Raw genomic sequence first — 22,827 nt, forward strand, 5'->3', positions numbered from 1 at the left:
GGGATTGAGATCCGGGCTCTTCGCTGGCCATGACAGAACACTGACATTCCTGTCTTGCAGGAAATCACGTACAGAACGAGCAGTATGGCTGGTGGCATTGTCATGCTGGAGGGTCATGTCAGGATGAGCCTGCATGAAGGGTACCACATGAGGTAGGAGGATGCCTTCCCTGTAACGCACAGCGATGAGATTGCCTGCAATGACAACAAGCTCAGTCCGATGATGCTGTGACACACCGCCCAGACCATGACGGACCCTCCACCTCCAAATCGATCCCGCTCCAGAGTGCAGGCCTCGGTGTAACGTTCATTCCTTCGACGATAAACGCAAATCCCATCATCATCCCTCGTGAGACAAAACCGTGACTCGTCAGTAAAGAGCACTTTTTGCCAGTCCTGTCTGGTCCAGCGACGGTGGGTTTGTGCCCATAGGCCACGTTGTTGCCGGTGATGTCTGGTGAGGACCTGCCTACAACAGGCCTACAAGCCCTCAGTCCAGCCTCTCTCAGCCTATTGCGGACAGTCTGAGCACTGATGGAGGGATTGTGCGTTCCTGGTGTAACTCGTTGTTGATGCCATCCTGTACCTGTCCCGCAGGTGTGATATTCGGACGTACAGATCCTGTGCAGGTGTTGTTACACATGGTCTGCCACTGCGAGGACGATCAGCTGTCTGTCCTGTCTCCCTGTAGCAGTGTCTTCGGCATCTCACAGTATGGACATTGCAATTTATTGCCCTGGCCACATCTGCAGTCCTCATGCCTCCTTGCAGCATGCCTAAGGCACGTTCACGCAGATGAGCAGGGACACTGGGCATCTTTCTTTAGGTGTTTTTCAGAGTCAGTAGAAAGGCCTATTTAGTGTCCTAAGTTTTCATAACTGTGACCTTAATTGCCTACCGTCTGTAAGCTGTTTGTGTCTTAACGACCATTCCACAGAATGAAAAAATGTCTAATTTGCTAGTCACTCCCCATCACCCATGATCTCTAACACCCACCCTAATAAAAACTGCTCCCTGGCAGTTGGAAAGGCAGTTGAAAACTCAGCAAAAAGACAGACAGGAGAATGGAAAAAGACCGGTCAAAAAAGAAGACAGACTAAAAACAGAGGAGGATCTGTTCGGGCGGGACCGTGTCTTGCAGGAGGGAGAGAGGAACATAGGCATGGCAAAGAGTTGACAGTCTTAGACTGAAACAGAACTTTAGGAAATGGCCTCTGAAAAATGGACAGACCTGTTACACTTTGCTTGATCACTTTCATACCGTGTGCTGCGATACAAAGCTGACTGCACCGAAGAGAGAGAGAGAGACCCCTACCATTGATTAAGTAAATATATTACAGCATTCTCTGTATTACCTCCTTGACTATGCGTTATTGAAAAATTATCTTAATTGATTAATCATAATCTTTGTTTCTTTTCATTGTGTTTAACGTAATAATAAATCCTATCTTCATAAAGAAGTATAGTTCTCTTGCTTTGACAAATGCTGACTAATACAATTAAATACCTTACATATCCTTTTAAGATTGTTGATATGTGATCAGAGTATAAAGTTAATTGTTCTCTTTGAAAAAGAAAAAGATTACTGGTGCCCTCAACAACGTTATTAATTTAAAATATTAGGCAAATGAATTAAGTCACTAATTATCAACACCTATTAGACCACTAAAGTTCCTACAGAACTAAGGCACGTCACTGGAATAGCTTTCTGTTAATCTGGTCTCAAAAATGGAATACATAGCGCTTTTAAAGCTCTGTAAATGATTTGGTAATATGCATAAAAGCATGTAGGCCTATATAATGGCAATATATGACAGCTACTCAGCTATCCTGGAGCCCATCCATGAGCAGACTTTATTAGTTCCAGTCAGCTCATTCTCACTGTTTAGTGGCTCAGAGATGGAGCCTGAAAATATTCAGCCCAAAGAACCCTAGTGGACAGGGCTCTCCAGCTGAGACAGCCATTTTGTGTGTGTGTGTGTGTGTGTCCTCAGTGCCTGGCAGTGCGCAACTTGCACACAGTGTTCCTGTCAAGTACGGTGATGCCGGCTGGAGTCTGGTCTCCTGCTAATGTCTTCATGAACAGAGTAGGGACAGGACTACCAGCCGATGCCGAAGGGTCACTCTCCTTGAGGCCAGCCATGATAATCAAGTTCAGAGAGAGCTCAGTGTGCCCATGAGGGCTGTACTCCGTTAGTCGGAGAGTCCAACAGCTCAGACACTTGATCAGCTTCAAGCCCTCGCCACCCACACTCACAAATAGAAACGTCTCCAGTCTTACTTCTGTCTAGACATGACACACTGCATGAACATTTCAACAGCACTTTTTCTTATTTAGAGCAATTCTATATTTACAGTTGTATCTCTCAGCTGAGACACAGCTGTGTCTTCCATTCTATTATGTCCAAATCAGCCCCCTCTAGTGCACATGGCACTATGGCACTGACTGATGTCATATTAACTTTGAGTTGACGTTGTCTTTCGTCCACAGGTGGCTGTGAAGAACAACATTGACGTTTTCTACTTCAGCGGGCTTATCCCACTCAACATCTTCTTCGTGGAGGATGGCAAAATGGGTACGTGTGTCTGGAAGCAAGTCACAAACACTCAATATCCAGATCATTACCATAACAGTAGATTCATTATCACCAAAGAGTTTGAAGAGTTTATTTTAGACCAACTTGAGGACCCTTGGTATAAAATAGACTTCACAGGAAGTAGCTACCTGCTCAGTTCTGGTGTCACTCTTCTTTTGTTCCCCTCATCTGCATCAGAGCGACAGGTGTTCTTGGCCACCTGGAAAGACATCCCCAATGAGAACGAGCTCCAGTACCAGATTAAGGAGTGCCACTTAAATGCAGGTAGGTCTCCTTACATCTATGAATGAAAGCTATACAGTACCAGTCAAAAGTTTGGACACACCTACTCATTCAAGGGTTTCTTTATTTTTACTATTTTCTACATTGTAGAATGAAAGTGAAGACATCAAAACTATGAAATAACACATGGAATCGTGTAATAACCAAAAAAGTGTTAAACAAATCAAAATATATTTCATATTTTAGATTCTTCAAAGTAGCAACCCTTTGCCTTAATGACAGCTTTGCACATTCTTGGCATACTCTCAACCAGCTTCACCTGGAATGCTTTTCCAACAGTCTTGAAGGAGTACCCACATATGCTGCTGCTTTTCCTTCACTCTGCGGTCCAACTCATCCCAAACCATCTCAATTGGGTTGAGGCCGGGTGATTGTTGAAGTCAGCTGATGCAGCACTCCATCACTCTCCTTCTTGGTAAAATACCCCTTACACAGCCTGGAGGTGTGTTTTGGGTCATTGTCCTGTTGAAAAACAAATGATAGTCCCACTAAACCCAAACCAGATGGGATGGCGTATCGCTGAAGAATGCTGTGGTAGCCATTCTGGTTAAGTGTGCCTTGAATTCTAAATAAATCACCAAAATATCACCAGCAAAGCACACCTCCACACCTCCTCCTCCATGCTTCACGGTGGGAACCACACATGCTTAGATCGTACGTTCACCTACTCTGCGTCTCACAAAGGCACGGTGGTTGGAACCAAAAATCTCAGATTTGGACTCATCAGACCAAAGGACAGATTTCCACCGATCTAATGTCCATTGCTCGTGTTTCTAACAAAAATAACATATCTCTAACTATGATATGTACTCTAAGGGCTGTCACTATTTTACTCTCTGGGTTTTCCTTCGTCCACTACTCCATGGTATGAAAACAGTGATACAGGTCTGGAATTAAAATGTGTACTGTGTGCTCAATGTCTATCATCAGAGCTGTTCACGCTGTGCTGTTGAATTTGAACCTTTGGTGGCTATTCTTGTCTCGAGCGTGATTCAGTCTTGAAGCACTTTGTGAGGACATAAGAGTTGATCCACAACGCCGCTACTATTTATGGGTGAAACACACACCACTTAGTCATCTACACAAATGAAAAAAAAGGCCTTTGAGGTTGTGAGTCTCATCGACAATCTAGCTGCCTGTATTCCTCTTCTGTCTTTTTTATGTCAGAGGAGCTTTGTTAGGGGATATTGAAACTGGAGCTTAGTGTGGGGTTTTGAACTGTTGTGAGTACAAGTGAAGGATGTTGTCACTTCATGTTGGTGGTGTTTCCTATCGATTGAGTGCTGGTGATTCAGTGGAAGGAGACGTCATTTGATGAGGGGAGAGCATGCGAAGACGGATTAAATGCATGAAGAGCTCTCTATGCATCCGTCTACAGTTGAAGTCAGAAGTTTACATACACCTTAGCCAAATACATTTAAACTCAGTTTTTCTTGGTGAGTCAGAAGTTTACATACACTCAATTAGTATTTGGTTGCATTGCCTTTAAAATGTTTAACTTGGCTCAAACATTTTGGGTAGCCTTCCACAAGCTTCCCACAATAAGTTGGGTGAATTTTGGCCCATTCCTCCTGACAAAGCTGGTGTAACTGAGTCAGGTTTGTAGGCCTCCTTGCTCACACACGCTTTTTCAGATCTGCCCACAAATTTTCTATGGGATTGAGGTCAGGGCTTTGTGATGGCCACTCCAATACCTTGATTTTGTTGTCCTTAAGCCATTTTGCCACAACTTTGGAAGTATGCTTGGGGTCATTGTCCATTTGGAAGACCCATTTGTGACCAAGCTTTAACTTCCTGACTTGTCTTGAGATGTTGCTTCAATATATCCACATAATTGTCCTTCCTCATGATGCCATCTATTTTGTGAAGTGCACCAGTCCCTCCTGCAGCAAAGCACCCCCACAACATGATGCTGCCACCCCGTGCTTCACGGTTGGGATGGTGTTCTTTGGCTTGCAAGCCTCCCCCTTTTTCCTCCAAACATAACAATGGTCATTTTGGCCAAACAGTTCTATTTTTGTCATCAGACCAGAGGACATTTCTCCAAAAAGTACGATCTTTGTCCCCATGTGCAGTTGCAAACAGTAGTCTGGCTTTTTTATGGCGGTTTTGGAGCAGTGGCTTCTTCCTTGCTGAGCGGCCTTTCAGGTTATGTCGATATATGACTTGTTTTACTGTGGGTATAGATACTTTTGTTCCTGTTTCCTCCAGCATCTTCACAAGGTCCTTTGCTGTTGTTCTGGGATTGATTTGCACTTTTCGCACCAAAGTACGTTCATCTCTAGGAGACAGAACGCGTCTCCTTCCTGAGCGGTATGACAGTTGCGTGGTCCCATGGTGTTTATACTTGCGTACTATTGTTTGTACAGATGAACGGGGTACATACAGGCATTTGGAAATTGCTCCCAAGGATGAACCAGCCTTGTGAAGGTCTACAATTTTTTTTCTGAGGTTTGCTTGACATCATGGTAAAATCAAAAGAAACCAGCAGAGGCACTGCGTTTGAAGGTAGGCCTTGAAATACATCCACAGGTACACCTCCAATTGACACAAATTATGTGATTTAGACTATCAGAAGCTTCTAAAGCCATGACATAATTTTCTGGAATTTCCCAAGCTGTTTAAAGGCACAGTTAACTTAGTGTATGTAAACTTCTGTCCAACTGGAATTGTGATACAGTGAATTATAAGAAACTTGTGGAGTGGTTGAAAAACTAGTTTTAATGACCTAAGTGTATGTAAATTTCCGACTTCAACTTATTTAAACTTTTGATGCACTTAACAAACAATCGACAAATGACAGATGGTCACCTGCATCATCCATCAACATATGAGCCCCGTAGAAAAACCCTTTCCCCATTACATGCTTAGTCAGTTTTTAACAGATATGAAATCTCTGTGTGTGCTTCGGTGACTTGGTGATGTTTTGGCCTGTTGTCTTCACAGAGCTCAAGTCTGAATCACAATTACTACTATCCTCTCCTTTCACTGATCTAACATGTTGATCCAACTACAGGACAGAGAGGGCAGTTATTGTTTTGGGAAGGTAGTATATGGAGGGGAGTAGCTTTAGTTATTGTTTAGTACACATGCAAGGTCTGATTTACCAAAATGGACAGGTGACCTTTGAAACCACAAAATCAAATAATTTCCTAATTTGTGTTCACCACACTGAAGCCAGTTGATTAAACACAGAGCTGAGGCATTGGTTTAAAAGAGATGCTACTGGTTTACTGGAGAACCAGATAACATGACTAGGGGTTTTAAGTGGTAGCATTCATTGGTGGAATTGGCCTTTTCCTCTAACCCTCTTGCTGTGTTGCAGTAACCACAACATCACCGCCTTAAGTTCCAGGGTTACACACCTGCCTACAATTTATTTGTCGATATCATTCCATTCACACCTACAGGAACACATGTGCACACACACACAGATTCACACACACTCTCTCAAACACACAAATGCACATTCTCATATTCTCTCATTATTTCAGCATTTTCATTCCAATAATGCCTGATCCTCCTACGCCACTCTGGGGTCACAAAGTATTGACCCTCTCCAGCCCCAGGTTACAAGGACAGCTCCGCTCATGCATTCCCTCACCTTGGCTGTGATAAGCAGCTTTGGAGTGTGGAAATTAATGGAATGATTGGAGGCTCTTTTCATGTTCATTGTCACTGGCTCTCTGTGAGCTAAATACAGTGTGAGAGGAAGCTGTGTTCTATAAGCTTCTTTAGAGAAATGCTTTTTCTGGGAAATTGGTTGTTGGTTTCATTAGTTATTTGTACTTCCATTTCCACACCTAGTAAATTGTTTTATAGGTAGCTATTGTAAATTCAGACTGGAATTGTGAGTCTCTCATCTTCATATTAAGAGAATGGTAGAGCAGTGGTATTCAAACTATTTCAGCAGGGACCCCATTTTTTTTCCACCATCCCAAATCTAATGAGACAACCTTAGTGTACGTTTAGATTTTTACATCAAATAATCTTCAATTCATTACATTCTTCTCTTTTATCAAAATTAAGAGAAACAATGACTACATTTCCTCAATAAAATAGATTTTTGAATTGATCTTTCTTAAAAAGTACAAACTACAAACAAAAGTTAGTTTGTATATTGTCCCATAAAGTAATCTGTACTCTGCTTGACATGCAATACTACATTAGCATAATTTAAAACAAGGCTTTTTCCGCAGCCACTGTAGAGCCATGAGTCACAAATAAAAAAAATGATATATATATATATATATATATATATATATATATATATATATATATATAGGCTAGTTGAAAACAAGTTCTCATTTACAACTGCGACCTGGCCAAGATAAAGCAAAGCAGTTCGACACATACAACAACACAGAGTTACACATGGAATAAACAAACATACAGTCAATAATACAGTAGAGAAAGAAAAATCTATATACATTGTGTGCAAATTAGATAAGGGAAGGCAATAAATAGGCTATGGTGGTGAAGTAATTACAATATAGCAATTAAACACTGGAATGGTAGATGTGCAGAAGATGAATGTGCAAGTAGAGATACTGGGGTGCAAAGGAGCAAGATAAATAAATACAGTATGGGGATGAGGTAGTTGGATGGGCTATTTACAGATGGGCTATGTACAGGTGCAGTGATCTGTGAGCTGCTCTGACAGCTGGTGCTTAAAGCTAGTGAGGGAGATACAGTGGGGCAAAAAAGTATTTAGTCAGCCACCAATTGTGCAAGTTCTCCCACTTAAAAAGACGATGCCTGTAATTTTCATCATAGGTACACTTCAACTATGACAGACAAAATGAGAAAAAAAATCCAGAAAATCACATTGTAGGATTTTTAATAGATTTATTTGCAAATTATTGTGGAAAATAAGTATTTGGTCAATAACAAAAGTTTCTCAATACTTTATATACCCTTTGTTGGCAATGACAGAGGTCAAACATTTTCTGTAAGTCTTCAAGGTTTTCACACACTGTTGCTGGTATTTTGGCCCATTCCTCCATGCAGATCTCCTCTAGAGCAGTGATGTTTTGGGGCTGATGCTGGGCAACACGGACTTCCAACTCCCTCCAAAGATTTTCTATGGGGTTGAGATCTGGAGACTGGCTAGGCCACTCCAGGACCTTGAAATGCTTCTTACGAAGCCACTCCTTCGTTGCCCGGGCGGTGTGTTTGGGATCATTGTCATGCTGAAAGACCCAGCCACGTTTCATCTTCAATGCCCTTGCTGATGGAAGGAGGTTTTCACTCAAAATCTCACGATACATGGCCCCATTCATTCTTTCCTTTACACGGATCAGTCATCCATCCTGGTCCCTTTGCAGAAAAACAGCCCCAAAGCATGATGTTTCCACCCCCATGCTTCACAGTAGGTATGGTGTTCTTTGGATGCAACTCAGCATTCTTTGTCCTCCAAACACGACGAGTTGAGTTTTTACCAAAAAGTTATATTTTGGTTTCATCTGACCATATGACATTCTCCCAATCTTCTTCTGGATCATCCAAATGCTCTCTAGCAAACTTCAGATGGGCCTGGACGTGTACTGGCTTAAGCAGGGGGACACGTCTGGCACTGCAGGATTTGAGTCCCTGGCGGCGTAGTGTGTTACTGATGGTAGGCTTTGTTACTTTGGTCCCAGCTCTCTGCAGGTCATTCACTAGGTCCCCCCGTGAGGTTCTGGGATTTTTGCTCACCGTTCTTGTAATCATTTTGAGAGATCTTGCGTGGAGCCCCAGATCGAGGGAGATTATCAGTGGTCTTGTATGTCTTCCATTTCCTAATAATTGCTCCCACAGTTGATTTCTTCAAACCAAGCTGCTTACCTATTGCAGATTCAGTGTTCCCAGCCTGGTGCAGGTCTACAATTTTGTTTCTGGTGTCCTTTGACAGCTCTTTGGTCTTGGCCATAGTGGAGTTTGGAGTGTGACTGTTTGAGGTTGTGGACAGGTGTCTTTTATACTGATAACAAGTTCAAACAGGTGCCATTAATACAGGTAACGAGTGGAGGACAGAGGAGCCTCTTAAAGAAGAAGTTACAGGTCTGTGAGAGCCAGAAATCTTGCTTGTTTGTAGGTGACCAAATACTTATTTTCCACCATAATTTGCAAATAAATTCATTAAAAAATCCTACAATGTGATTTTCTGGATTTTCTTTCCCTCATTGTCTGTCATAGTTGAAGTGTACCTATGATGAAAATTACAGGCCTCTCTCATCTTTTTAAGTGGGAGAACTTCCACAATTGGTGGCTGACTAAATACTTTTTTGCCCCACTGTATGTGTTTCCAACTTTATTGATTTTTGCAGTTTGTTCCAGTCATTGGCCGTAGAGAACTGGAAGGAAAGGCGGTCAAAGGAGGAATTGGCTTTGGGAGTGACCAGTGAAATATACCTGCTGGAGTGCGTGCTACGGGTGGGTGCTGCTATGGTGACCAGTGAGCTGAGATAAGGCGCAGCTTTACCTAGCCAGTGGGTTTGGCGATGAGTATGAAGCAAGGGCCAGCCAACGAGAGCGTACAGGTTGCAGTGGTGGGTAGTGTATGGGGCTTTGGTGACAAAACGGATGGCACTGTGATAGACTGCATCCAATTTGTTGAGTAGAGTGTTGGAGGCTATTTTGTAAATGACATCGCCGAAGTTGAGGATCGGTAGGATGGTCAGTTTTACGAGGGAATGTTTGGCAGCATGAGTGAAGGATGCTTTGTTGCGAAATAGGAAGCCGATTCTAGATTTCATTTTGGATTGGAGATGTTTAATTTGAGTCTGTAAGGAGAGATTACAGTCTAACCAGACACCTAGGTATTTGTAGTTGTCCACGTATTCTTAGTCAGAACCGTCCAGAGTAGTGGGCAGGTGCGGGCAGCAATTGGTTGAAGAGCATGCATTTAGATTTACTTGCATTTAAGAGCAGTTGGAGGCCACGGAAGGAGAGTTGTATGGCATTGAAGCTAGTGGTGTAGTATTATGGTATACTAATTAGAGGTCGACCGATTATGATTTTCCAACGCCGATACCGATTATTGGAGGACAAAAAAAAGCTGATACTGATTATTCGGCCGATAAAAAAAAATAAAAAAAATGTGTGTGTATATATATATATATATATATATATATATATATATATATATATATATATATATATATATATATATATATATATATATATATATATATATATATATATATATATATATATATATATATATATATATATATATATATATATATACATACATATTTTTGTAATAATTTTTGTAATAATGACAATTGCAACAATACTGAATGAGCAATGAACACTTATTTTAACTTAATATAATACAAATGGGCTTTTGGATGGGTGTTCTTAAGGTGATTTCACAGGTTGGTGGTATTTTTTGATTTAGCCGTTGCTGACCCCATGCTTACATCTTTATCACAAATAAGACAGCTTGCTTTCCCTGGTGCCAATTCCATGTAATAGTCCCACACTGGTGCTCTGCTTTTCTCTGCCATCTGTAAAACACACACAGCTCTGAAGTGACAATGATACTGAAGAGTCTGCTTAGGAGACAAATACTCTCAACTGTTTGAATAAAAAATAGAGTTTAAGTTACCTGTGATGAATGTTGAAATCAAAAACTAATTTCTACATGCAGGAAATCCTATTTTAATAATGGACATGGTAAGAATTGACTACCAAAGTGTGTCATAATTCCCATGACACCTTCTAGCAAAATCTGAAAAGCGGTTCCTTCATTCATTTATTCCATAGGATATTTTTAGATTCACTTAAAATAAGGTTGGTGTTTCGTGTAGACTTACACCACCTTGCCAATTTTATAACTGTGTAGATATCCATAGGACAAGGTAACTCTAATCAATATTGGCTAAAAATAAGCGAAGATAAAACATTTTGTAGTGGATTTATGAAAATATTTTGACAAACGTTACCTTATCCTAGTGAGATTTACACGGGTATCAAAACGCAGAGGCGGTTTAAGCCTGCACGAAACACAGACCTTATTTGAAGTAGATCATGACATTCTCTATGGAAGACATGAACAGAGGCGGTTTAAGCCTGCACTAAACACAGACCTTATTTGAAGTAGATCATGACATTCTCTATGGAAGACATGAACAGAGGCGGTTTAAGCCTGCACTAAACACAGACCTTATTTGAAGTAGATCATGACATTCTCTATGGAAGACATGAACAGAGGCGGTTTAAGCTTGCACTAAACACAGACCTTATTTGAAGTAGATCAAGACATTCTCTATGGAAGACAGGAACGGTAAAATAACGAAGGAACCCCTTTCAAGTTCAGCCGCAAGTTATTACAGGAATTATAACGCGTCGACTATTTCTCCCTAAACCATATACCTTTGACTATTACGAGCCTGCTGCTGCCTACCACCCCTCAGTCAGACTGCTATATCAAATCATAGACTTAACTATAATAAAACACATAGAAATATGAGCATTAGGTCAAATCCGGAAACTTATCACCTCGAAAAACAAAACGTTTATTCCGTTCCGTATTTTATCTAAAGGGTGGCATCCATGAGTCTAAATATTGCTGTTACATTGCACAACCTTCAATGTTATGTCATAATTACGTAAAATTCTGGCAAATTAGTTCGCAAAGAGCCAGGCGGCCCAAACTGTTGCATATACCCTGACTCTGCTTGCAAGAGAAGTGACACAATTTCACCTGGTTAATATTGCCTGCTAACCTGGATTTCTTTTAGCTAAATATGCAGGTTTAAAAATATATACTTCTGTGTATTGATTTTAAGAAAGGCATTGATGTTTTTGGTTAAGTACACATTGGAGCAACGACAGTCGTTGATTGATTATTTTTTATAAGATAAGTTTAATGCTGCTAGCAACTTACCTTGGCTTACTGCATTCGCATAACAGGTAGGCTCCTCGTGAGGCAGGTGGTTAGAGCGTTGGACTAGTTAACTGTAAGGTTGCAAGATTGGATTCCCCCGAGCTGACAAGGTAAAAATCTGTCGTTCTGCCTCGTTCCTAGGCCGCCATTGAAAATAAGAATGTGTTCTTAACTGACTTGCCTAGTTAAATCAAATATTAAATAAAGGTGTAAAAATTTACAGTAAAAAAAAAAATCAGCAAAATCGGCGCCCAAAAATAACGATTTCCGATTGTTATGAAAACTTGAAATCGGCCCTAATTAAATCGGCCATTCCGATTTAATCAGTCGACCTCTAATACTAATGGTATGACTGGTATAGCAAATCCGAAACATTTGTTACCAAGTTGGCAAATTACTAGCTAGCTAATGAGGGTAATCTCTCATCACTTTAAATGGTCTTGAATCATGCTTTTGATTTTAGTGTATATCACATTTGCCCAGTAATCAGTGTTTGTCTCTCTTCTTCATTTGAAGACATAGCATGTCAATGTGATAGTGGTTGGATGGTTTCAAAGGCTGTTATTAGAATACAACAGACATCCTTTCTGCCCTTAAAAAGACTATTCGACAATTCACTTTCTGCCTAGAAAATGACAAGCCACTGACCACTTAAGTTGCCACTCACATTAAAACAAAGTGGGGTAACAAAAAACAGTCACCTGCCATCTATGACTGACAAGTGTTGCTCCAAGGTAAATGGTTAGAGCGTGGGAGCCTTGCCCACCAGAAGTCTCCCTGCAGACTATAACCTAATAAAGACACGTCGTACAGGAAGATGTTCCACTGCACTGTAGGAGAGATCAACTTCTCTTTTCCACTGTGACTAGTCCTGCCTTTTTTAACCCTTCTTTTTCTCCTTCTCTCCATTCACCGCCTGCTTCTCAGGACTCCTTTCAAGGCTCTTCGCCTCACCTCTCCACTCCCTCTTTCCCTGAAGGAGACTTCACACAAGCTATTTAATGATAACCCACACCATGCCCTGTTGCCCCCAGACAACAGGGTGACTAGGGGGTGAGAGTGGTGGCACTGACCAGTGCTCAGGACAGGACCTACAATGGGACATGGGCCTCGGGGTCAGCGGTTATGGTAGTGGTAGTTAGTCCTTTGACCTATGATTTTAAGCCCCTTAGACATAGTGTCTAGTGCCATCCCCCCACATCTAGATGTGAGATCTGGAAGTTGTAGTAGCTACTCCCTGTACTGACAGTCCACAATAAGAATGCAGCATACGCACTGTTAGAAGTTACCCTAGCTCTGTTCCTTCCTTAAAGTCCTACTTAGATCGTGACACTTTTTTTTCCTCACGTAGAAGCACAAAGGAGGGACTTAGCTCCTGCAGTTGTTTTGTGAAGCTAATGTAGATGTATTAGCTGAGCTGCTCCCTGCTGCCAGTAGTTAGCCATGCTCACAGAGAAACCATTAGAGTTGCCTTAAGGGTAAAGATTGACTGGGACAGAGGAATAGGCAGCTGATGTAGGTCATGGAAATGTAATGATATATCAGGCAACGTGTGTAGTCTAATATGAGTCAAGAGCAGCGAACAGGATATGATAAAGCTATTATTCTGAATTTTGTCTTACAACAAGATGGAGATTAAAATGTAATGTATCGAGTCCCTCAGTCCTAGTTTTTAGATGAAGCTGCAAACCAATAATGGAAACTCTTCCTAATCCGTAGACTAGAGAATGAAGCGTCCAAAAATGAAGCTGCTATTGTACAATACCTCAGTCAATAGATAACTCCTCTCTCAGTTCTGTATGTCTAAATGAGTACTGTAAGTACAAAGAATGAATTTGAACTGCTGAACCGCAATACACCAGAGAATGCACTTATCCAATGTGCACTTAACAGTAGTCAACCTTAGGCGAAGCTTAGCCCCAAGGCCTGTATTCTATGTAGCGCTGATTTCCACCTAGAGTTGCAAAATTCAATTTTTAATTTTTTTATTACATTTTCAATTTAAGGATTCCCTCTCAGCTTATTCCCTCATGATTCCAGAAATCCTTTAACCACGATTTCTCCCCAAAATGTTTTACATTTCGATCCCAACTTCAACTATATTCCTGACTCGTATGTAATGTGGCCTTGTAGACACGGTGTCGGGGAAGCTGCAGAACGACAACATCTACACCATCGCCAAGAGGAACGTGGAGGGCCAGGATATGCTCTACCAGTCCCTCAAGCTCACCAACGGCATCTGGATCCTGGCTGAGCTCCGCATCCAACCCGGCAACCCCAACTACACAGTAAGACACCCACCGAACCTCAACCCTCCTAATTCAGAACTCACACATATTGTAGAACGTTTTTTTAATCGGTAAAGGTCTGAAGTGCCAAGCAGAAGGCAAGGTAGCACACTCATATTTCCTGGCAAGGAGGGTTGGCTTTCATACATCAAATAAAACCATACTCATTGGTGGATGATATACCATTTGTTGACTGTATTAATATTTCCACCCTTCCCTCACTGGAGTATGAGGGATAAACACATTTGTGTTTTTTTCCCTCCAGCTGAACATACCCCAAAGGCCCTAGACAGCAGCTTCTCTACACTCTCTTATAATAAAGTGCATGTTACATCCAGGAGGTAGTACAGTGGTACCTAGAGATGGTTTATGGAAGTAATGAAAGTTATCGATCTTCTTTGTTTAACACACACCCAGCCATATCCTGTTCCCTCATCATGTGTTTGAAGGAGCCTGTTCATCATCGAGGGCTCATTGGGAATGACCTGTCACCTGGCAGAGTAATGGCAGGCAATGAACAAGGTCAAAAGCCCCATGTAGCACTGCTAATAGCTCCTTAAGGCAGGCTTGGTCAGGTGCATCAAGTCAGTTTGTCTAGTGAGTCCAGACTCATAGACAGGTCCTTAATTGATTCCTTTCTTAGCCATTCAAGGACAAACATGCATACATCCTGATGAATGTATTCAGGTGAGGTCTAAAACATATTTTATATTGAGATTTTTTTTACTTTCTTGAGAAATGTCTTGACTCCAGTTTCCTATTATTTCTTTCAAGTGCTTTCTTTTCCCTAAGTTATAGTCCTGTACTTTTTCTTTGGTTATGTCACCTCAGCGGAGTCTCTGACAACTCGTCACCCGCCTTGATCTCTTCAACAGGTCTCTATGGCTCATAGTGTAAAGTTAGAGGTTGTTGTCAGGGAAGATCTGTGAGCTCAGTGATCAAGCTGAAGGCTCTTTAGAAAACAAACAGTGTAGCAGCACACTCATATTTCCTGGCAATAAGGAGGGCTGACATTCATACATCCAATAAAACCATACTCATTGGTGGATGATATTCCATTTGTTGACCGTATTAATTGTAAATTAACACAGCGATAGCCTTCTGTCCTCACCAGATCAACTGTCTATCAGTATTTTCTTATTGTTATTCTTCAAGTAAACCACCTGTCAAAAGCTTGATAGCAGGGAGTGTCACAACACCTAAAATGTGATTATTTGTGTTATGCATTAGCAACAATTCTCGTGTTCATGTGAAGCTCCAGGCAAAAAAATGTCAGCATCAGTAAGCCATGGAGGATTCCCAGCTCTCTGACCATCTCTGGCAGTGCTTACCCACTGGTACTCTCCACAGTAGAACTTCAGTGCTGCTGTCCCCAGCTGTCAGAGGCTGCTGTGTTCTGACTGCCTGGCTGGGTGACTACATTCATCTCCAGATTAGCGCCTCCTCACCCTGATTGTTTTACAGGCACTGTCTGCTCCCTGGCTTGTCTGCTCCCTGGCTTGATTCAGGCACTGTCTGCTCCCTGGCTTGATTACCTGTGATGGGCATCTCCTCAAGGAAAAGCCTGTTTGGCCTGGCTGGCCATGCTGTCAGTCTACAGCTAATTGATTCATAATGGGAATTCAACCCAGGGTCCCCTCAGAGCAGTCGTGCTGCTGCAGCCTGTGGATAACAGTGGGATAGGGTAGATTAGTTAGACTCTAGAAAGAGAAAGTTCCTGGGAAAACTTCATTTGCAAGAAAATAAATCTTGCTTGTGACCAACTGGTTTGAAAGCCGGCACTGCTATGGGTTAAAAGACTGTTAGCCCGTCAAAGCAGTTGAGAACAAACACTTATCCTATGACGTCAGGGCAGTGGAAGACTGATAATAATAGAAAGTGAGCTATTGTGATGGCCATGGCTGCGTTTTTTCCCCATACATAGATAATATACTGGGGTTATTTCATTGACAGTTAATATCAACCTTTCTGTGTCTCTGAGGACATGTGTAGGGCTTTGTGCTCCAGTCTATACACACCATCATATACATAGATATTTATATTCCGGACTCTGGCATTGCTTTATTTCTTAATTCCTTTCTTTTTATTTTGGGGGATTTGTGTGTATTGTTAGTTACTACTACACTGTTGGCGCTAGAAATAAGCATTTTGCTGCACCTGCGATAACATCTGCAAAATATGTGTACGCAACCAATAACATTTGATTTGATTTAGCACATAAAGTACAACATTATTGTTGCTAAGCCACTGAAAGAATGCACCTAGCAAAGGCTTAGCACAGAGGCTGAACATTTTTTCAAAATGGTCAAGGGCTGCTTTTGTGGGGCCAATTTATTGACAGACTCCTCTCAGACAAATACCTTTGGGACAGCATCAAAAGGCCGGTCATGGAACAGTGAGAACATATGGACCAGGCCATAATAACAGAAGAATGTCTGACTACGTACTAGTATTTATTCATGTTGTAGTGGTTGTAAAGAGGAAGTATGGAGAGAAAGTGAGACTTCAAAAAAAAAAAAGTTTAAATACATCTGTGGAATCCAATAATCAGGAAACGTGAGTAGGGGTGGTAAGATTTTTCAATTAGTCTCAGACTTAATTAGGCCACTGTCAATAGAAACTGATTAATGCAGATGTTAAATCTGGTCGAAGGAAAATGCATTAACTGATTTAATATACTTTATAGACATACTCAATAACACTATTATATTATTATATATTATTGTATTATATAATTTTGTTTACACGAAGTGTCCCGAATGAAAAGAGTTGCAAAGCAATTAAACTGTTGTGCAGTGGGTAAGGTGAAGTGTTCAGTTATTGAGCTGATAGGTAACCTACAGTGTAGTTGTACATCAATCTATATATTTGCATGTTCTCTCTTCCAGCTGTCCTTGAAGTGCCGGGCTCCTGAGGTTACCCAGTATGTCTACCAGGTGTACTATTCAGTCCTGAAGAACTGAACTCTCTCTCCGTCCACTCACTCACCACCCTCCACTCCACACCTCTCTCCAAGAACAAACAGCAGCTGTTAGCGTTCTAGTCATGCATTATTCCTCTCCACCATCCTTACCTCCATGGGAGAATGTGACATCCCCAGTCCATCCTTAACTAAATGTCTTAATGTCGTAAAATGTGGTTGATGGTGAAGCTCTCCAAAAAATAAACCTTTCATATTCACTAAGCCATCGCCCCCACCTCTTTGTACTGTATTTCCAATATTGAAAAGTGTAATATCATATGTTTTTGTGTCTATTCTTTTTCATGCTTTATATTCTTCCGTGGTACTTGCCCAACCATAATCGATTGAGTGCCATCTACCAGGCCTTGCTGGAGCCGAAAATGCCAGTTGAACCAATTGCTTAGTCTCCATGATGCATCAAGTACCATTTTGAGCCAATATGGCAGTGGTGAGAGCAGAGCCAGGGAACATGAAATAGATTTTAATGCATTAGTGGATTTCATTCTGTTCTCGTTTTAGTAACCACTATGATAAACCACTATTTATGGTAGCTATTATTATGTTTGCTCCCGTCTGCCATTCCTTTTTTACTGGTGCTTGCAGGCAGCTGATCATTTCATGCTTCTCATCCCTTTTCTGATTGCTCGACCTGCCACAGCAATCAAACACCGCTATAGCCATTCCTAGATTGTCATTCCTAGATTTCCAATAATCCATGTCCTTTTGCTGGTTTTGTGCTGCAGCATTAATGAATATGCCAATAGTGAGTGTGGAATGAGTTGTCCATTCTGTATTGCTGTTCTCATGTTACATTGATTGCAATGAGATAGTATGTATTATTCTTTAATTGTAAGATTGTTATTGATATTCCATTTGCAGCTGTTCATCTAAACAGAACTCAAACCCTGGGTCAATATCATTTGATATTTTGCTTAGTAGGGAACAACCCCATACTGTCATCAATGACATGCCTAGTGTATGTGTTTGTATTATTGTGCTGTTAAAACCACCTTCCTGGCATTGCTTTATCCTGAACATGGAGGATATGTAGTGCTTGCAGCCCACCTAAAAGACCAGGGTCACCCCTCTATGATTATACTGTGCAGTGACCTGGTATAGTTTGTAGACATGAAGTTCTGTACAACTAATGAAAGATTATTATATTACTACCAGAATAAGTGTGCTTGAAATCCATAACAGAAAAACAGTGGCACTATATTCCAGTTATGTACCAAGTCCTCATATGTGGAAGTTTTATTTTACCTGTATTTAACTAGGCAAGTCAATTAAGAACAAAGTCTTATTTTCAATGATGGCCTAGGAACAGTGGGTTAACTGCCTGTTCAGGAGCAGAACAACAGATTTGTACCTTGTCAGCTAGGGGATATGAACGAACTTGCAACCTTTCGGTTACTAGCCCAACGCTCTAACCACTAGTCTACCCTGCCGCCCCAGTAATCTAAATAATTTTATTTATAAATGTATACAAACTGATGTGATTTTAATATGCCATATCTCTATGAACATTGTTGTTATACCTCTGCTAGTTGAGCTCAAACATTTTAATAATTTGATTTAAGCCAATGTAAAAAGCAGTCTCAAGGGTACCAATTGTGTATGTGACTTTAGCTTCTTAATTGTATTGTTACCATACATGCTGATGTGCCTGTGAACCTGCAATAGAAGCAGTGTCCAATGCTCCCAAGAAATCTTAGCGGTCGGTTTCCCTCACCTCTCAAAACGACACTTAGCTACATGGGAAGGTCTGATCTTTGGCCACAGTTTGATTGTATGTGTCCCCAGCAAGATGTTGGGTAACACTTTTTTTGGATAGTCTGTAGAGCATCTAGATGGACTATCAGTAACATTTTAACTACCTACTAACCCTAGCTATGACCCTAAACTTAACCCTTACCCTAACACTTATTCTAAACCGAACCGTAACCTGGTAGTATGACCAGATATTATTATAAAGGCGTATTTGGTTCTGGCTCTCCCACCCAGAACTATGTTTGAGAAAAATATTTAATGTACTTACTCATAAGCCCAGCAACCAGGAATAGGCCAACATAACAGCTGTAGTAAGAAATAATGTGACAACTGAAATGACCATATGTTTTAGCCTTCTCAAGCTAGCCTGTTGATCCTGCATCACTCCTCATCCCCAACTTGTCACTGTATCCGCTCTTATTTCAATAAAATGTCTGTTATAAACTTATGCAGTGCCTGATGTTTCACTGTCATTGGTTCACAATCCATAATCAGTCCAAAGGTAATATGGCCAGCATGAGGCACAGCCAAATGCAGGGCCGGCATTATGGGCGGGCCCTAGGGGGCATGGCCGCCCTACCGTACCTCCTTGCCTGTTCAAATAAAGTATTGATAATTTATTTGACCGAGACGTTCGCCAACAAAAAAACTTTTTAATCTCTGATAAAGTATCAGAGAGTGAAACAGTGCCCCTCTATCTCCATACTTGTAGTCCATGTATCTGATGCTGTCTGGAAAAAATAAGTATAGCACGTCATACTTTTTCTGCCCAGACAGAAAGTGCATTCGGGAAAGTATTCCGACCCCTTCACTTTTTCCACATTTTGTTACGTTACAGCCTTATTCTCAAATGGATTCAATTTTTCCCCTCATAAATCTACCCAAAAAGCAAAAAAAAGAAATATGAGATTTACATCAGTATCCAGACCCTTTACTCAGTACTTTGTTGAAGCACCTTTGGCAGCGATTACACCCTTGAGTCTTCTTGGGTATGACGCTACAAGTTTGGCACACCTGTATTTGGGGAGTTTCTCCCATTCTCTGCAGATCCTCTCAAGCTCTGTCAGGTTGGATGGGGAGTGTCACTGCACAGCTATTTTTAGGTCTCTCCAGAGATGTTCGATCGGGTTCAAGTCCGGGCTCTGGCTGGGCCACTCAAAGATATTCAGAGACTTGTCCCGAAGCCTAGAGTCGTTAGAGTCGTTGTCCCGTTGGAAGGTGAATCTTTGCCCCATTCTGAGGTCCTGAGCGCTCTGGAGCAGGTTTTCATCAAGGATCTCTCTGTACTTTGCTCTGTTCATCTTTCCCTCGATCCTGACTAGTCTCCCAATCCCTGCCACTGAAAAACATCCCCAGATGCTGCCGCCATCATGCTTCATCGTAGGAATGGTGCCAGGTTTCCTCCAGACGTGACGCTTGGCATTCAGGCCAAAGAGTTCAATCTTGGTTTCATCAGACTAGAGAATCTTGTTTATCATGCAAAGCCTTTTAGTGACATTTTTAACTTTTTAAAATTCCTTTTTATTTTCTGTATTTTACAAATACGCAGCCCATTTTTTTTGAACAAACAAGACAAATTGAGTCCTTAGGTGCCTATTGGCAAACTCCAAGCTGGCTGTCATGTGCCTTTTACTGGGGAGTGGCTTCCGTCTGGCCACTCTACCATAAATGCCTGATTGGTGGAGTGCTGCAGAGATGGTTGTCCTTCTGGAAGGTTCTCCTATCTCCACAGAGGATCTCTGGAGCTCTGTCAGAGTGACCATAGGTTTCTTGGTCCCCTCCCTGACCAAGTCCCTTGTCCCCCGATTGCTCAGTTTGGCCTGGCGGCCAGCTCTAGGAAGAGTCTTGGTGGGTCCAAAATTCTTCCATTTAAGAATGATGGAGGCCACGGTGTTCTTGGGGACCTTTAATGCTGCATGAATGTTTTGGTACCCTTCCCCAGATCTGTGCCTCGACACAATCCTGTCTCGGAGCTCTACGGGCAATTCATTCAACCTCATGGCTTGGTTTTTGCTCTGACATGCACTGTCAACTGTGGGACCTTGTATAGACAGGTGTGTGACTTTCTGAACCATGCCCAATCAATTTAATTTATCACAGGTGGACTTCAAACAAGTTGTAGAAACATCTCAAGGATGATCAATGGAAACAGGATGCTCAATTGCAAGTATCATAGCAAAGGGTTTCAATACTTGTATAAAAAAACAGAAATACCTTATTTACACATTTGCAAAAATGTCTAAACCTGGTTTTGCTTTGTCATTATGGGGTATTGTGTGTAGATTGATGAAGAAAATGTTTTATTGAATCAATTTTAGAATAAGGCTAACGTAATAAAATGTGGAAAAAGGAAAGGGGTCTGAATACTTTCCGAATGCACTGTAGGCTATCTCTGAGTTCCATATGCTAATTTCTTTAGCCTCCAATGGATCACGGTGTCCATATGGCAGAGGCTGTTGCTCATGCATTAGTTGAATTTTAACTTCCAGATTTTTTATAATTTTAATTAAGATTTTTATGATTAACCACATAACAATAATTTTGAGAAAGAAAATGTTATTATTGAAATTAAACTGTTCCATGAAAATGTGCATATAAAAATAATCATAAAGGGCACACAGATAGGTAGAAATGGTAGGATAAACTGTAAACTTCCCCAAACTCACAAACTGCTCATGGTCTTTATTATAACACCCATTAACAAAAAAAACGGGCCCACCTATAGAAATCAAATGCCCCTCCAACTGATACGTTCTTGCGCAGACACTGGCCAAAGGCCAACGACAGCAGTGCATAATCTCTGTGCGTTTTGTCAAAAGATACACAGAATACATAGTGGCTCGCTTAGAATCAAACCTTATTTCACTTGGGATGCTACTGATGTTTCAGGTGCTCTTTTTTTCCTTTGGTGGGAAGGCAGTTTAACACTGACAATGTCAGTCTGAATCAGCATTTCTTTTTTTTTGTAACAGTTGAATGTCTGGGAGAAAAGCAAGCACAATGGAAGTTACACAGTCTAACGACCAGCATTATCAGTGTTGGAAAAAAGTTTCACACTGATGTGGGGATGGGGAATAAATCTAGTTTGCAATTAGCAGAGCTATATATAGGCCTATAAAATATGTCTCTGGTAATTAGTTTCTCTAATTCTCTTAAAAATATACAATAGAACGTAGTCACATTCCCATGCAGTGTCAATGTGTATATTGTTGTAAACTCATTGAAAAAAGTCTGAAGCAAAAACATCCGTCATTTCAAGGCCAAACTGTATCACAGAATAAGATCCGACAATGGTATATGTTTGCAAGGTGTGAGGTTGGCGAGTTCACATTAACTGCCTGGCTAAATCACATGAAATTGCACCTGCGTGCATAGTAAATGATTGTGAGAGGTGACGTGGACTAGACAGGTATGTGGCACGAGGTTACTTAGCAACAGGGGCAAAATATACTGTTGCTAAGAAACAGCCTCCTTACTGCCCATCGGGTGCAGTGTACACATGTTGCTCAAGCATTCGAGTTCATGCTTTAGATGAAATCGCATGCGCGCACAAAAACCTGTTCATTTCAGATGGAAGATCATGCATGTACTTCTGATGTAAGAGCCCCAGGCATTGTGTAGAAACCACATGGATCTGATTAGTGTTATTTGTAATAGTCTTTAAAAGGCAAAGCATGTGTGCGTAAACTGCGCGTAAAATATTGCCGCGCGCACAGTGTCCCTAAATACCATCAAAACTCCATTAGTGTTCCAATTGACAATTTTAACAAGAGATAGCACTATCACTCAAATTTCAGATACCTTTCTCTGACAAGTCTCTGGCAACCCGTTTCATTCTGGTGCGGAACGTACCTTTCCCTAAAATGCTAGGTTGTTCACTATATTTTGGCTGTCTGTTAAACACTGTTGCTACAGAAGACGTGATGTGATGGCCCTACGTCCATAGACTATTACACACTTTAAGGTCTCACCCCGAAAGTAACCTTGTCTTTGACGAAACCAGCCTGCATGAATTACGTGGATGTACTGAAGGCTTGTGATTTTTGCTGCCTGC

The 22,827-nt window shown here is 41.3% G+C and overlaps 1 protein-coding gene across 2 annotated transcripts in view; it reads left to right on the forward strand.

The window, feature by feature from the left end:
• The window catches only part of ap2b1 (adaptor related protein complex 2 subunit beta 1), a 98,034-nt gene extending 78,813 nt beyond the window's left edge, over window positions 1-19,221 (forward strand). For both annotated transcript variants that reach the window (XM_036989983.2, XM_021617926.3), the window contains 4 exons: window positions 2,491-2,575; window positions 2,774-2,860; window positions 13,887-14,041; window positions 16,930-19,221. In XM_036989983.2, coding sequence (XP_036845878.1) covers window positions 2,491-2,575; window positions 2,774-2,860; window positions 13,887-14,041; window positions 16,930-17,004 — 402 coding nt within the window. In that variant the 3' untranslated portion in view covers window positions 17,005-19,221. The remainder of the gene's footprint in view (window positions 1-2,490; window positions 2,576-2,773; window positions 2,861-13,886; window positions 14,042-16,929) is intronic.
• Window positions 19,222-22,827: the final 3,606 nt, after the last annotated feature.

This window comes from Oncorhynchus mykiss, chromosome 10, assembly GCF_057628025.1.
Source record: "Oncorhynchus mykiss isolate SJ-2025 chromosome 10, ASM5762802v1, whole genome shotgun sequence".
NCBI lineage: Eukaryota > Metazoa > Chordata > Actinopteri > Salmoniformes > Salmonidae > Oncorhynchus > Oncorhynchus mykiss.